The sequence below is a fragment of the Lates calcarifer genome, linkage group LG1 (genome assembly GCF_001640805.2).
Source record: "Lates calcarifer isolate ASB-BC8 linkage group LG1, TLL_Latcal_v3, whole genome shotgun sequence".
Taxonomy (NCBI): domain Eukaryota; kingdom Metazoa; phylum Chordata; class Actinopteri; family Centropomidae; genus Lates; species Lates calcarifer.
In genome coordinates, this window is record NC_066833.1 from 10239842 (window position 1) to 10256254 (window position 16413).

General features: G+C 42.6%; 2 protein-coding genes across 4 annotated transcripts in view; one reads left to right on the forward strand and one right to left on the reverse strand.

The window, feature by feature from the left end:
* The window catches only part of ramp1 (receptor activity modifying protein 1), a 48274-nt gene extending 41427 nt beyond the window's left edge, over positions 1 to 6847 (reverse strand). For both annotated transcript variants that reach the window (XR_007813043.1, XM_018682277.2), the window contains exon 1: positions 5863 to 6847. Coding sequence is in view for 1 of the 2 variants with exons in the window: in XM_018682277.2 (XP_018537793.1) it covers positions 5863 to 5920 (58 nt within the window). In the remaining variant the exon portion in view is untranslated. The remainder of the gene's footprint in view (positions 1 to 5862) is intronic.
* An 880-nt stretch (positions 6848 to 7727) lies between these two features.
* On the forward strand, positions 7728 to 16410 carry LOC108887099 (mitogen-activated protein kinase kinase kinase 19). 2 transcript variants are annotated; one of them, XM_018682278.2, is made up of 12 exons: positions 7728 to 7820; positions 8504 to 8761; positions 9336 to 9619; positions 10203 to 10397; positions 11361 to 11524; positions 11628 to 11743; positions 12758 to 12939; positions 13914 to 13974; positions 14710 to 14797; positions 15452 to 15577; positions 15882 to 16036; positions 16280 to 16410. In XM_018682278.2, exons 3-12 carry the CDS (start codon positions 9425 to 9427, stop codon positions 16330 to 16332), a joined length of 1335 nt encoding a protein of 444 aa, XP_018537794.2. In that variant the 5' UTR covers positions 7728 to 7820; positions 8504 to 8761; positions 9336 to 9424; the 3' UTR covers positions 16333 to 16410. The 2 variants fall into 2 exon arrangements, with proteins under 2 accessions (XP_018537794.2, XP_050926049.1); XM_051070092.1 differs by lacking the exon at positions 7728 to 7820 and having other exon boundaries at positions 8479 to 9619.
* Positions 16411 to 16413: the final 3 nt, after the last annotated feature.

Consider the following 16413-nt stretch of genomic DNA (forward strand, 5'->3'; position numbering starts at 1 on the left):
GCACCCTTTACATTCCTCCCTCCTCACCGCTGTAGACAGAACAGTTTCCATTGCTCACCAATTATGGCTGGGCCTTTGGGCTCACTAATCCTCTCAAAAGAGTATGAAATACGGTCTTGAAGCAAAGTTAGAAAGAATTTCTCCATTGGTGAGCATATACTGTATTGATTGGAGTGCAGTAAACTGCCTTTGCTGCAGCTAACTGCACAACAGGCAGATATTAAAAGCTGGAGACTGAAGACCCTCACTGCAGTGTATATATATGACCAAGGGTCATTACTTGAATTTCCTGTCTTTTTTGGGGGCTTGGCTTCCCATCACTTTGACATGAAACAGAGTTGTTATTTTGTCACCTGCTGCATATCTGTGTTTACTCCCCCCATGAGGAACTCCCAGTGGGAAAGGAGGGAGGGAGAGTCACTAGGGAGAGGAGGTGTAAAAGGGAAGTTATCTAATATTGCATGTGAAAAATAGCTCCATGAAAAGAGGGCATGGCTACTTTTGTTAGCTTTCTTCTCATCCCTTCATCCCTCAATCACTTGTCTGTCTAATTAGCCAAAGTCCAGTGGGCGGTTCGGTCACACAGGATGCACACAAACACACACACATGGACACACACACACACACCACACAACCAACACAGATATAAATCAGCACTATTAAAACTTTGACTATCCAGCCCCACCTACCTCATTTATCTCTCTCTGTCTTGTCAGAGTGATTCTAGCTCTCACTGTCCTCTCTCTTTCTCTCCACTGATTTATGGAGATTCTTAAAACCGTCCCCTTGAGTCCTTCACACCAGAAATATGTGCTCCTCAGTTTAAGCTTAACAGAGGCAACAAGAGCCCAGTACTCTTAGAAAGAGCTTAATTGGAGACTGGGGCAAAAACCTCACAGAAATTAACAGCAGTCTCCTGAAATCTATCTGTAGCAGTGGGGAGGTCAGCAGCTCTCTCTGTCTCCCTCCCTGCAGCTCCCCTCCCACTCTCCTGTCTTCACATTGTTGCCTTAAAAAAAAAAATCACGCCTGCTGGTGTAGCAGGATGTCAGCCAACCAACCACAACATCTCACTGGAAAAATAGTTTTTTGGTAAACAGTCAAATCTTTCCACACTGATGCAACAAGCGCTTATCAGGTCAAGAAATATGTAGTCGTTCATCATCAGGAAGCCTGTATCTTGTCTCCTGTCTCCTGCCTGAGACTTTTCAATGCTGAGAAAAACATTGGAAATACAAACGCTGATGTCAAGGAAGGGATTTTCATTTTTTGAAGGCCATGTTAATACAATACTGTTATTGGTCACTGAGATCATTCCCCCTGCCCTTACTCACCATGAAGTGACCCTTTCACTTTGAGACATGGGAGAAGGTGGAAGTCCGAAGTCCTAATTTGTGCAAAAGAGAGTTCAGTCTGTCTAACTCACACTTCTGAAGTCTCGTATTAGCATCAGCTAGGAACCACTACATGGTCAGTATGAACGTGAGAAATGATGTACACAGCAGTGTACAAGTATTTTCTTAAGTCAGACTTGAAAGAATCTGAAACCATCCTTTAAATCAGCTGGATTTCTGAAAGCATGGTTGATTCTCAGTCAGCACAGTTCGTTAACTCAAACTTTTCTTTTAATAAGTTTTTGTTTTTTGGAAGAGGAATTGATTAAAACCTTGTCCAAGACCAGAGCTCATTACAACAAACTAACAACCCACCCTCTCTTGGTATGAAGGGACCTTGCACACATTGTCCCATGACCCAGTCTGAGCCTCACACTCAAGTTGGAGAACACTGCGTCAGGATATTCAGTCATTCCTATCAAACTGTCAAGAGCTGCCAGATGTTTCCCCCCTGAGTCATTCTTCAAAGTGTTTCCCTTTTGTCATTTCACTACTGTCTGGTGAGTGTGCATGAAATATTTCAAATGAATTCAAATTGAATCCTGAGCCATCAGATGAAAGACGATCATGTCATGAAAGGAGGATTAAAGCGTCTCTCTGTGCCAAACCCTTAAACAGGAAAGACTGAGGGACTCCTTTCCCTTTGTCCATTCTGTACTCAGCCAAAAACATTACCAGAGAAAATAAAAAAACGGATTCTGTCACAGCACAAATGATTCTGATGACTTCAGTGACAGACATTATTTTGATTTGTATCACCTCCGTGCTTCATCAGTCATTAAAAGTGCCTGTAAGACCGGCAGACTAAAAGTTTCCTAGACAGATTAATGAACCACCAGAATATAATAGGGATAATTATTTAGGGATCTTGGGAAGAAAAAATCTTTTGAAAAGTGATTTTTCTGAGCAAAACTTTCAGAACTGCTGTTTTAGATGGGAAAGTGGTGAAACAGTAATGAGGCAACCTGGTGCCACTGTGATGAGTCATAACTTTGTCTTTCTGTAAATATAGAACACCTACATGGGGCCAAAGGGCAAAGAGCAGAGGAAGCTTTCCTGAACACCTTGGTCGGAGAGCGTGTGTGCATACTGAAGTGTTGCTGTACTTCCAGTGTGTATATCAGTTGTGTAGATGTGTGTTCATTTTCTTTTTATAACACTGAGTTCATAACAAGTGCAACTAGGAAAAAAAACGACAAAAGTGAGGACACTGAGTGTATTTTTGGAGGTTTCCACCGTGATGAACAGCCTAGTTTTGGGTTAGCCGATGGGGTTCACATTACAGTTCAGCTAAGGGTAAAACATGTAGTGGTCAGAGGTCGGGAAATGAAACAAAGTCAGCTGAAAGTCTGAAGTTACAAGTGCTGTGAATGTTTGTGTGCACACAGAACAGAGAGGCAGAAAGAAAAGTAAGCAACACAAAACAAGACACATGTGGCAACCCAGGTGTGCATACTCACATGAGCAGCAGTCTCGTCAACATGAGCATTTTTGTTGCTGCTCTCCAACTCTTCTTAGGCACTGCTACTTGTTTTTGTGCTCTCCCTATCTGTATAAATACAGTGGTTTAGTGAATATCAGTGAATTTTGGAAGGAAGGTGGCAGGGAATGAGCCAATCACCAATAAGATGCTGGGTGGTGTCGACGTGGCCACAAACCTTTATGGAGAAATGTGCAGCGTCAGTGGACTAGCCACATTTACGTAATTGCGGAGGCTTGTGAGCGTGCACAGGGGTTTTCCAGGCCTGACACATTTTCGGAAAACCTTTGTCCAGCACTGTGTAAAGCTATCAATGCTACAGTTATTATATCTAGTGCATTTGCGGAAGTGAAAATTTCATATCACTTCCTTAATTCAAATTGTTTTCAGTTGATTTCAAAGTGTCATAGTTGCTGACTATGTAGATTTTTCACTTTTTTCTTAAACCAAGTGGTTGCATCACAGTTCAAAAGTATTTATACATCTGAAAGTAAATGCATCACTGCACATACCATCATCATGCTCAGCACTGATCCTGATTGTCTTCATTTCGTTTGCTGGTGTTCAGCTGAGTCTAAAACTAAGCCTATACAGGCACAGTTCATTAGGTTAATGGCTCAGCAGTCACCTACTGACACAGAAAGGAGGAAGTAACCTCTTGTGCATCAAGGTGGAGCTCATGTTCCTCTCAGTTATTGGTGAGAGAAGCTCCACTGATAAAAGCTACTGGATTTGGTCAGTGACATTAAGTCTAGAGATGAATCCACAGAACATGAGTGGTCAGAGAGAAAAAAAGACATTTTTTGTAAAATGTTAAATGAAAGCGTAGCCTGCAACTGACCTACTCCTGCACAGCTGCAGCTAATTAACATTACTGCTGTCAGTTAACCAGACTGCAAAATGAAACCAGCCCTCTGCAGGTGTCTGTGCTATTTAGAGAAAGACTGGATGCTAAAGACAAAAACACAACTGTGTATTAATTTAAGCTTGAAAATGGAAAGAGTAAACGTTGTCTTATTAGCTGTCGAGTTGAGCTGACATACAGCTGGCAGGAGACAGAAGCGAGCAGTCAGACTCTTCCAGCTAAACTTCTAAACACATCAATATATTGTTTGAGGCTTATCAACTCAAAACCTCTGAATCAGGACATGTGGGATTCAGGACGGGGGAAGCGGCTTCTCCTGTCAGTGTATGAAGCTAATGCTGGCTCGTATTCAGCAACTGACTGCCTTTTAAAAAACAACAACACTAGGCAAATCAATGAGTAAATTGATCATTCTATTAGATTTTTTCTTATAGAAATACTTGGTAAAGAAGCATTAGTATTTTGCCTTTACTGGACACATGACAGTAGAAGGTGTGTGTGTGTGTGTGTGTATGTGCTGACAGCTGCAGACACATCTGCACTGTAAATTCATTTTTTGCTTATTTATCCTTTTTCCTGTTGTTGTCGTTTTTTGGATTAAATGACAGGCGCTGCTGCTAATAAATAGATATTTTCACAAATGAATAAGCCTGCCCTACATCTCAACTAGAATGAATGAGTGAAATTAATTAAATGTCTTAATAGTAAGCTAAGCATATAATTGCAATGACCTGGCAATAATTTGATAATACCACATGATTGCACAAAAGTTACAAAAGCTTAGAAGAAATCACTGCCACAACAGTGAAAGAGTCTAAGAATAATGGAGCTTACATCCACCTATTAAACGGATTTATTAAAACACTCTGAATGCTGCAGGATCTGGTCGACTAGGAACTGAACGCCAAAGTGTTTTTACAGTAATAAGTGATATAAAATGTGTATCTTGTTGTTTTCATGCTCTTTACATAGAGGGAAATAAATCTTTAAGGTGAGTGTGACTTTCTTTTTAAGCAGATTCTGGTCTTAATTGTGTGAATTTTAATTATAGGCATGAAAATGTTTTCCTTACGAGAAGAGGACTGCCACCAGTCTGAGCGTTATTTTCTTTTTGCTAGCTCAGCATGTTAAAAGAAATAAATAAAGATAACTAAAAGGTCAGTTTAAGCACATTTCCTATCTGTGCAAAATCAAAACTCATTCTAATAAAAGAGATGACTTGTAGGATTAGTGATGCAGCGAGTGGGTGTAGCGTTATTTCATGGATTTGGAGGAATGTTAAATTCAGCCTTTTGCAAATTAGATCTTCACGTTTCCAAATAGAGGAGTAAAAGCAACCCAAAATCTGAAAATAATAGTTATGGAGATGATAATAATACAAACAAAAGAATGTGTTCATATACACACAAAGTCAAACACATACTGTATCAGTCTATTTATCTGCACCAGACACAAGACTCTGAGCTTTCTCCTTATACATTTATAGACTGTGAAGAAAAGTAAACGCACCAACCAGTTGCTTCTCCCTCTCACCTTTCCCTGGCTGCAACCACCTCCACTCTGGAAATCTCTCACTGCCCATCTGCATTGCTGCTCTCTCGTTTACACAAAGATTATTTGGTTTTCACTTTAACACACAGGGTGGCAGCTGCCGCCACTAATTATTCTAATGTCATATCACAACAAACCCACTGGTTGGGGTAATTAATATCTTAATATAAACTGTGAATATAATTATGAAAGTAAATCTTAATCTGATCGCTGAGAACCACAAACACGGGGATATCTGGCACAGTGTCTTTCCTTGTGTGGAACAACAAACTTTACCAGTCGCCTTTACGCCACATCTGGGTTAAAGATGAAAGATGTGTATTAAAGGGATTTTCCTCTGATTGGCTCTGGATGTGGAGCAGAGTAATTGAACTCGTTTAACACGCCTTATTAAGCTCATTTTATTAAGCCCATATCAACCCATTTGTTTCAGATCGATTCTACATGGAGCATCTGTTTTCGTCTTATAATTTGTCTAACTAGATTTTCCAAGCAGAGGTAATAGCAAAGCCTAACGACCTTTCGGTGCCTTCATTACACGCGTCAGCGCCGCCACAGTGTGTAAGACTCACCTACAATGAACCACAGAAGCGTCTGTTTGTGCAGAGCTGCCCCGGTCTGCGATCCCATCCTGCCGCTCTCAAAATGATCCACTGGCTGAAGTTTGGGAGGGATGTTGAAGAGAAGGGGGGGGGGGGGGGGCAACTTCCTAGAGCTCAAAGTGTGATAAGTAACACCACAAGAGCCGGCTGCTGAAGAAATCCATGTAATACACCCGTCCGATCAATCAGCCACAGCACAATCCTCTGCTGTATCACCTTGCGCAAAACTGCTCGGGGTGGAGGAGGGAAGGGGGGGGGGGGGGCAAGACCCGTCCTTGTTCCTGCTGTTGCTCAACTCCCCAAAGTCTTCCTGTCACCGACCCCACGTTATCCAAACATGTTGAGTCGTTAAAGTTGGAGATATCTTTCCGAACCAGCCGTCCTGAGGTTCTGGAGGAATCCGGAGCGCGCTTTGGTGAAGTGTGCTGTGTTGGCGTGCTGTGCGCAACGGGACGCACCAGCCCGGGACCCGCGGAGCTTTGAGACTATAATGGGGCTCACCGTCTCTCTCGGGGAGGACGCCACGGTGGGGGGAGCGGTGGGGAGGGGAAGCGAGGGTGATTTGGAGGAGGGAGGAGGCACTGAATTCCGTAGCCTTCGGTACTTTTCCATTGGTTAATCCGACACATACCAGCGACCAAAGCAGCCAAACTTCAAACTGCAGATTGTTTCTCTTATTAATATTTTTAATGTTACCATGGGAGATGAAGCATAGACAGTGCACAGAGACACAATTTCTCCAATCTACATGATGCTGAGGCTGAACAGCTTAATATAACTCAAAGTAGTGGAATCCACCTGCGGTATTGATGTGAAGACAGGTGCAGTGTGGGTACAGCGCGTGGACTTGTGCTCTGATTCACGGTTGGAGGGCTCACAGTTTTACGATACCGCCATCTAGTGGTCACGAGGAGCTTTACAGTGGGAGTTCACACCGATGAGTCTAGTAAAAGGAGACTTAATTAGTTCATGAGCCACACACAGCGGATGTTTTGTTCGTTTTCCCAGTTCATTTCATTTATATCTTTATATATGATGATGGATGCTGTAGATTAAGAACCCATTAACTTTGTCCAGGTTTGTCAGCTTCAGTGCCCCCCTCTGTTTTATGTATTGGAGGAGATATAGAAGATATTCACTCCAGCATCCACCTGGTACGAGGCATTGTGGTTATAACGACAGGGAAAATTCACTGCAGCAAACCAGCAGTATGTATTTGGATCTGCACTGCGCATGTGTTCTCACACACTTCCAACTGTACAACACACTGTGCTGTTTCACTTAAAGCCCATTGTTTAAGAAAAGATGTCAAGACTTCACAACATGTGGCAGGAACTTTCAGTTTTTGTGGATTATTACAGGAATCATCCACACAGATCAAGAACACAGTACTCAATTATCAGTCTAGGTAATAATTAATATAATGTGCAGAAGTGTATACAATTCAACCAGGTTAATGCAGTGTAATGTACTTAAGATGAAAAAAAATGTTTCCCTATTGTAATATAAGCATCAAACTCTATGTACTGGCCTTTAGAAAACACATTATGATATGTTTTAACCTTTTATTTCCAATATCAAACCAGCTGAAAACACAGACGTTTGTTGTGTCTTTTGAAGTGAACAAAAGATGCCTCTCTTTGGCTGCAGTTCACTTTGAACCCAGTGTGAGAAAGCACATTCATTTGTATCAAAAAGCATAAAGATGACTCATCTGTGTGGGCTGGTAGGGACTGAAGTTTTATCTAAACCTTTGTCTTTTGTGCTCTTCACTGACAGATACCTTTGTGTGGCTTTATCTTACACCAGGAAACAAACAGAGAAGGAAAAAAAAATGAAAGGAAAACAGCCTGTCAAATCATCTCTTGCTGACAGAGTCAGGACCCGAGGAAGACAGCAATTCTCCAGCTCCAGGCGTCACAAATAAGGTCAGTGATGTTACTGGTAAGAAGTGAAAAGAGGGCAACACCGAGGCAAGAAAACTCCCAGTGTGAGGTCTTACAAAGAAGGCCACAGAGTCAGAGACAGAGATTAGTCTGTGCCACTAACAAAAAGTCTTAGTAAGTCCAGAAAAATCCTTAAGAATATGTCCAGGTAAGATCATGCTGAGTGGCCTCACTAAGGAGCAGTAAGAGCAAAAGAAGATCAAGCAGACTGTCCTCATTTAACAGTCCACTCATAACACAGGAAAATGTTATGGAAGATACACAGAAGAGACAAAGAAGAAAGAAGGAAGAAAGCTGAAGAAAAAATCATATTTAATCACCTCTGTTGAACAGTGGAAGGGATAAAGAAAGTAGGAAGGCAGACGGCAGCCAATCCAACTCAAATCAAAAGGTGTTGGAGACAGAATAAAGACAGACTGAAGAGGAGAAGAAATAGAAAGATATGCAAACCACCTCCCTTAAAATCCTTGTAATGAATACCTCAGTCTGTGCTGGCAAAAGCTGCTTGTTCAATCACATTTACAAGTGCAGAGATTAGTGCAGGCGAACCAGCTTCTTAAAGTCAAACTCCATCAAGTTCACCCCCACATCTAACATCATGATACTGGAGGGGGAAAAAACAGTTGGCAAAACACTGATATTTTCACTTTGTCTGAATGTGACAGGCAACCAACAGCATGCTAGCCCGCCTTCCCGTCTGTCTGTCTGTCTGTCTGTCTGACCGTCTCCAAGGCAACCAAGTGTAAACGTACAGCAGGAGGCATGCAGCAAAAAACAGAGGAAAGGAGAGGAAACACTAGAGCGGAGAGTCTGTTGAAAAGGATCAAAGGTTTGCTTGTCAAATGTCCACAGATGCTCAGAAAAGACGCACAGGTGGATTACTTTAATGTGGGGAAAGACACAAATGAAATGACATCACCACAGTAAGTACAGATTAGTTCATTTCAACATTTTATCTCAAGTCATGGCTGCTCGTTGTACATTTAAAACTGCTGACAATCACCGACGAGGAATAAAATGAACAACAGAAAGTTTATTCACATCTTCTAAAATTCACTTTTCTCAGTTATTTTATAGATGATATTGCTTTTAATGTGTTGATATATTAGACACTTCAGCCATCTTGACTCTGTTAGTGTCGTCAAACATTAAACCTGAGAGAGTTCAGCCCTCAAAGAGTCATTTCTCTTATACAAACACACATACAAGTACACGTGCTCCCACACATAAACATGTAAACTGTTATTGATGGAGAAGCTTGTTCAGTGAAAAAAAATCATGAGTAATTCCTGTCGCACCCCCTGTGGTGTCTCTGCTGGGACCACTGGGTCATTAGAGAATTACATCACAGCAGTAACATCACAGTAATGATCACGTAGACATATAGACTACTGTAGACACTGAGCTGCATGGACTTGGTCAGATATATCAGTGCAGTGTTTCCAATCATTTATTTTTTTCCCCTCTCATTTATTGCTTCCCATAATAATAAAATAGCACAAGTCTGACCTGACTTCCTGACTGCTCAGACTGGGAACGTTTCTTCAGCTTCGGCTCACACAGCTCCGACTGGAAACCTGTCAACTATGGAGAGAAGTGAGAAGACAGAGAGGAGGTGGCGGGGTGTTGCTGAGATGCTGAGAAGAGAGCAGGAGGAGGAAAAGGAAGAGGTTTTGGGAGTGAGACCAGAGGTGGACAGCCAGGAGGAGCTGGAGGTGTCTGACACTGAGGATGAGGGGGAGCGCTGCCTTATCGCTGCCTGCCGTAAAGGCATGGCTGATGTGAGTTATATGTGTGTGTCTGTGTGTGGGAGAGACGATTTGGCATGAGGATGTGTTTTTGTTGTGCAATCATGATTTAGCTTCTGTAACCAGGCTGTTAGACCACTTAGCAGATCTGACATCAGGCCATTGTTAACTGGAAAATTCCTCACCTACAGGTCAGCATGTTAGAGGTGGAGGTGTTCGGGCTCTGCCACGTGACATATTGTATTTTTCCTCCCAATAACAATAACGTGTTTACGTGCATGCAAGACCCATGTGAGATGAGTTTTCTGTTGACGTAACTCCTCTGAGTTTTCTTGAGGGAGCCACGTTCAAAACAAGCTTATGACTTACAGGTGACACAGGGGAGACACTCCCCCTCTGATCCCCTGTGAGGTGAAATAAGTCACTAAATTACAGCAGATATTTATCACAGTTTTACAAAAACAGGCTCATTTACAAGGTATCTCAGAAACACTGCGATAGTCGTATAATAGCATACTAACAGCATGCAAACACCAGCAGGTATTTTCATTTGAATCAGTCCACTATTTTCCCTTTCTCTTTCATTTCCTGTTTTTCCATGGGATGTTGTTAAAAGGTGGTGCAGCGGTTGCTGAAGACCGGGACTGACATGACCTTGTGTAACTGCAGCCAGGAGACAGCGCTCCACGTAAGCCCTCCTGAGCTCCAGGGAAAAGTGCTGGGGTGGATGTCGAGGCCTCATCTGCCTCCCCAGGCACAGCTGCTGCAGGCTTCCTGGCAAGGAGACTTGCACTCCTTACAGCACCTTCTGGTAAAGCTCGCCCCCGACACGCACACTCAAACGCTCCCACTTGGGTGTTAGAGGGTTCCCCAGATGAGCCAAGACAGAAAGGGCAATCAGCAAAGTTTTCCTATTACGAAAGCCCAACTGGGTATTCTCTTTATATGTATGAGTAATATGTGTTATCCAGTCTGTTTATCAGACGTCCTTATCATAGCTCAGTCATTACCTATAGATGGACAGCTTGTCTAACAGCCAATTATAATATCATTTCTGAAGAACATGGTTTCTCTCATGCCTCAGTTACAGTTACGAACCACTGAAAAAGGTATTTGATGCCTAATTTAATAATAAACCTCATGAGGTGGTTGTTTGGCAGCTGGACATGGAAACACATTCCTGAATCCTAATCAGCCCAGGTCAAAAAACAGGCCTGCCAATGTTATTGTGTCCTTGTGTGACTCTGTGTAACTGGATATGATGTGATAGCCAGCACTGTTTAAATGACGTTAAATGATGTTTTTTCCTCTGGGTACTAAATGTACAGCTGTAATATGTGGACAATATACTGCAGGTGGTTAAAACAGGAACTGAATGAATTTTCTCACAGTGAGTAATGAGGTCCTACACAAACACAAGATTTTCTGCTAAAGAACAAAACGTTTTAGATATTTCACGAGAGATTTCTTTCTTTGTGCTATTTTTTTCCCAGAGTAAGTTAGAAAACTCTGAACTCTGGTTTTGTGAGTAAAATTATTTCTACTTATGTGTGTGCCAAGTTTTTAGAAATAAGTTAAACTCTTTCACTTCCAAATTTGAATCCACCACCAACTGCAGCACCTACACACTGAGCTACAGGGGACTGTCTGTGCAGATGTGTGTGTGCCATGTCACCCTGTTTGTGATTGTAGCACTTTGTGTGTGAGTCTATACCATGTATTGTCCATTATATTGTGTCCATGTATTATTCATGTGTGTGTCTGCATGTTTCAGGCTCAGGCGGACGGATGGATGGATGTGAACGTTCCTAACAGCGACAGTGTGACGGCTGTGATGCTCGCTGTCAGGGACATTGACCTGTTTGAGAGCATGGCGACACCACTGCCATGGGACCACAGACCTGTGGAGGTGGTCAAAGAACTGCTAGGACTCTCGGCGTAAGTCAACACTCATTCTTATCTTATCATGTGCTGACAAGTAGGATACAAACAAACAAGCAAATGGCCTTGTCTACATCTGCCTTTAAAACTGCTCCATCAGTGACCTGCAGGTACGAGACCACAGCGGCTGCTCTGCACTTCACTACGCTGCAAACATCAACAGCCCTCTGAAGGAGGAGATCATTCACATGATGGTTGAGGCCCTCAGTCACACAGGTACACACACACACACACACACACACACACACACACACACACACACCAATGCTGCAGTTCCCACCAGCTCCACAAGAGCAACAACGTGTTGTTCAACTCATTGTTTTGGTTCTTCTGCTGCGTCAGCGTGGCCAAAAACATCTACTGATGCAGCTTCAAAGTTGTGGGAAAATTCGGACCTTAATTCAAACAGTGCATGTGATCGGCTGTGGAGAAATAAGGATTACAGTATACTGCTGTTTGTACAATCTCATGTTCAATAATTATTATAATCTGATTAGAATTATGCTGTTAATAAATGTTTGTGTAAGATGAAAAGGAGCCTACACACAGAATCACACCCAACATATGACCTGAGTAAAATCTTGTTTTACATACATTAACTAATAGATAACCGTATACATGTTCATTACATTGAATTAACAAATAGAAGTGCCCACACTTGCTCACTTTGGCTTCCCTTTTGATTATTGACTGAGCGTACAGTATACACTCACATGTTCACCTCTAAATATATCTTCCCATTCATGATTATGTATAAGAACACACACACTTTGTTTCTTTCTCTCTCACATACACACAAACCAAGTTCATTCATAATCCTGTTTTTCACAGTAAAACCTCCTGCGGTTACACAAACAAGTCTTTCTTACACCCTCCTGCATAAGTGCAGGCTTTGAGTGTGTGTGTGTGTGTGTGTGTGTGTGTGTGTGAGAGAGCGGCCACGCCGCTAAGAGCCTTCACGAGTGTGTGAATCAGTTTGTATCAAGGATGGCGATACAGCAACAAGGTAACACAGAGCAGATGGATAAATAGCGATGGAAAGAAACAGAGGAAGGTAAAAGAAGTTGTTTTTGCTGCTTCTAATCCCACAGCTTGTGTAAACAGGACAGGGTGCAGGGGTGTGGACCCAAACATGGTTTCAGTTTCTTCTGTGTTCATGGATGTCTCAACAAGGAGAAAGTAGAAAAATAGAAGCCAGAAAGTTTGAAAATAATTTCTGTTCTTATTCAGATGCTGCCCCCGTCTCACCCCTCGCCCCTGACAAATACTCATGCCAGGATTTGGATTCAGAGTTTGAAGATTCTGACATAGAGCTGGACATTGTGAGCATTTCTCCTCATCAGTCGACAGCAGCCTCCCCCACGCAGACACACACCCATCAACACCGTGTTCTGCTTTACAGCCACACCGGGGTAAGTGATAATGTCACTTTTATCTCAAGATATCAAGGCTCCTGTCATTCTTGTTCTGAGCTTTGGGAAAATATGTATCATCTATTTTGGTGACATTGACTCTGGCCTGTGAAAACACACAATGTAATTCACTTTAATGAGTTGAACTTGAATTTGAGACAAACTTAACATGGTAACTAATTGTATTTTTTGTGCGACTGATTTGTAAGATGCACCCACAGACCACACTGCACTAAATCATCCACACACTGTGACAAACAGATGCTCCGTGTTGTATTTAAGTGTGTGTGTTTGAGTGCACAGTGTAGCTCTTAAGTAGCCACAGTCAACAAACGCACAGGCAGACTGGCAGTGAGTGGTCACCCAAAAGACAAATATGTGGAATGTGGAAGCAGTAATTGGCTATTCAAGTGTGTGTGTGTGTGTGTGTGTGTGTGGAGGAGGGGTGGTGTGTGTGGCTGACACTTATCTGCCACACTACTGTATTGTGGGTGTTCTAATAGGAGGAGGACACAGGCAGAGCAGCTGGTTAGCAGGAGGGGAAGAGCAGGTGGTTTACAGGGAAAACCTACAGTATACACCTCTCAGCTGTGGTGTTTTACATGCACAGTGGAAAACTACTAACAATAAACTTTTTTACCATGGGTTTACTTAGAATACATCAAAACCAAATCATTAAAATAGTTGGGTTACCTTGTTGCTCTTCACGTTCTGTGACTCAGTTAAATACCCTACATTCCTTTGTAGTTTGATAACGGTGCTGAGTTTCTCACCGAATAATTGAGAACAGAGGAAATTAAAAATGGGGAATTAAAATACAAGATGAAATGAGGACGTTACTTACTCCAACTTGGAAATTAGGCGCTGAGTCCTTCTCAGCTTGCATCAGTGCTACTGCAGCGCTTCCACCAGCTTCAGTCTTTTAAGACTTAGACACATTTAATTAGCTAATTGCTCACTTTTGTTCCTTCCAGGAAGTGCTGGAGTCTCCAGGGTGCCCTCCTCGGTCTGACCATCATAAAGATCTCAGTCAAGGTAAGAGCTCCTCCAGCGACTTCTTTTAGTGAACTAATATATGAAATTGGAGTCAACTTTTTGTTTTCTTTGTTGGCTTGTTTTGGGTGTCTTGAATGTCAGTTAACTGATTTAAACAGATACAATATAGTCGCTGGCCTTTTAAAGTGACAAAATTGTCATCATCATCTCAAATAGGCCGTCAGATCAAATCACCTTCTTAGAGGCAGGGCAGCGAGGGAGGCGTGTTAGGATGGGAGGGGTCTCGCACACAATACGACCCCTCAGCTGAGTCTGCCCGTCTTTAACCTCAGCCACAACGGCGTGGCTGAGACACAGAGAGGACAGACTGTCAGCTGAAAGGAGGAGTAGACATGCAGAGAACACAGAGAGTGAGGACTGAATAAAGGTGTGATAAGGTCTCACCCAGGTGTGGAGATAAAGGAATAAACAGAGAGAGGAATTATCCGATTCATTCTTTTAACGTGAGCTCAGATGGGAGCGGAGGGGACCAACAGGCTCAGAGGCAGGTAATATGTTGTTTTATATGAATCTGTTGTAGATGAACATTGTATTGTTGTACAGTACTTGTACTGTGTGAGCAGTAGCACATGCACTCTCACTTCTGTCAGGCCAGAAATGTGGTGTATGTAACTGAGTTTCATATCAGTGTGTTAACTGTTAGCACTGTGTAAATACAGCAGACTTAGGATTGATGGGTGTAACTGTGTGTGTGTGTGTGTGTGTCTGGAGCAGATAAGGGAATCCCCCTCTGTTTCCAAAACGCCATGGAAACACTGAGAGACATCAGGCAAGTGTACCAGGACGCAGGGAGGGGAAGCAGGTGGGCTGGATGAAACCTCACCCTCTTTCTCTCTCACTCTTTTTGAATGTATATAAGATGTAAAGAAACCATCACTGGTACTGAGCTGAAAGTACTAACAGAGCTGACACATGCAAACACATTAACATCTGTTTATACGTGACCACAAAACACACACAAACATCACTCCATCCCCCAAGCACACAGTCTCTTGTATACACATTACACTCTCCCTAGGCTGTAGTCAGCAACTCCCTTTTACTTTTACACCAACTTCAGAATAGTGTCCTCTCCGGTTACACTCGCAGACCTGTGTGCAGGCACCTGTCACTGTGTCCAGAGGACAACCTGTTCTACCCAAACAGGTTAGAAACACAGAGACAGGGGGGGAGAGGGCTTTGGTGAATCAGCCCATTGTCTGTAATGTGGAGCTCTCACAACTGAAACAAGTCCAAGCTCTCCATGAAGAATAAAGGTCTTTGAGCCGGTCTCTAATTTCATAGCAACAGCTTCCAGAAATCAGGAGGGATGGGGGGAAAATGAGGTTTTTGGCATTATGTTCAGATCAGCACAAGGAAGCTAACTTCTTAAATTAATATTTGTTAATGAGAATTTCACAGTTGACCCAGAGCAAACACCCATATATAACTCTGTGTTTTCCTCTCTCCTCTGCAGCAGAGGAGGTTTGTCTCTGCCGAGCCTGAGCGACAGCAGCAGACGCCTGGGTCATGTGGATCCTGCTCCCTCGTGTGGTTTGCTGAGCGCCAGGACCCCCTGTGTCCCCGTGCCCCCGAGACACAGGTATATACTGTAGCTGGACTCATTATTTAGACATTTGACATTAATTGAAAAAGACCAATCAATAGCAGAAATACTGACAGATTCATGTGACACTGAATGAAACAAGGGAAAAGGTCAAACATGAAAATAATCCAGTGCCATCACTGAGCTATTAATATTTGATCAACAATGTTTAAAAAAGCTATATCTTACGCATTAAGTGCCATGGAGCAGTGAAATTTGTATTTCTGTATTCTGATATTTCACTCTCTGTGACGTGCACTCAGAATCCTTAAACCCTGATTCTGATACTTGTCCCCCACAGGCAGAGGACAAGAAGTGTGGTTGCTGCATGCCCGTCCTCCCCCGGCCTGCTGTCTGTGGCTGAGCCAAGCCAGCTCAGCCAATCAGCCCCGAGCATCATGGAGCCTCTGCTGTGTTCAAACACTATGATGCAGGCCAGGGCACACATCCAGACCCGTACGTTCCAAATACGATAATCATAGCTATCACAGCTTTGACTCGTTTATTTTTAACTGCTACAAAGCAGTGTTACTTTTAGAGCAAAGGATCAGAGGAGGAATTATATGCTAGTTCCATTTTATGTATTATAAACACCACTGTAAAACCATTTTGATATGAATATTGAGTAGTGGCTTAATGTATTTACAATCAGATGAGCCCGTATTTCAGTTTTCTGATGATGTTTCTTCCTATTTGCAGGACTGGGTTCTCAAGATACTGTAGATGAACAAAAGGCGAGTTTTACCCCCTAAAAAATCTTTACATCAGTCTCACCTATTTGTCTTGCTATACTTATAATACAAAAATCTATCTACCTTGGCAGTCATACCCAT

Excerpts from the sequence above, each read along its gene's own strand:
- LOC108887099 (XM_018682278.2), top strand. The coding sequence starts at position 9,425 with ATGGAGAGAAGTGAGAAGACAGAGAGGAGGTGGCGGGGTGTTGCTGAG. Across the intron at positions 11,744-12,757 it reads TGAGGCCCTCAGTCACACAG|ATGCTGCCCCCGTCTCACCC; the intron begins GTACACACACAC and ends GTTCTTATTCAG. Across the intron at positions 15,578-15,881 it reads CCCGTGCCCCCGAGACACAG|GCAGAGGACAAGAAGTGTGG; the intron begins GTATATACTGTA and ends TGTCCCCCACAG.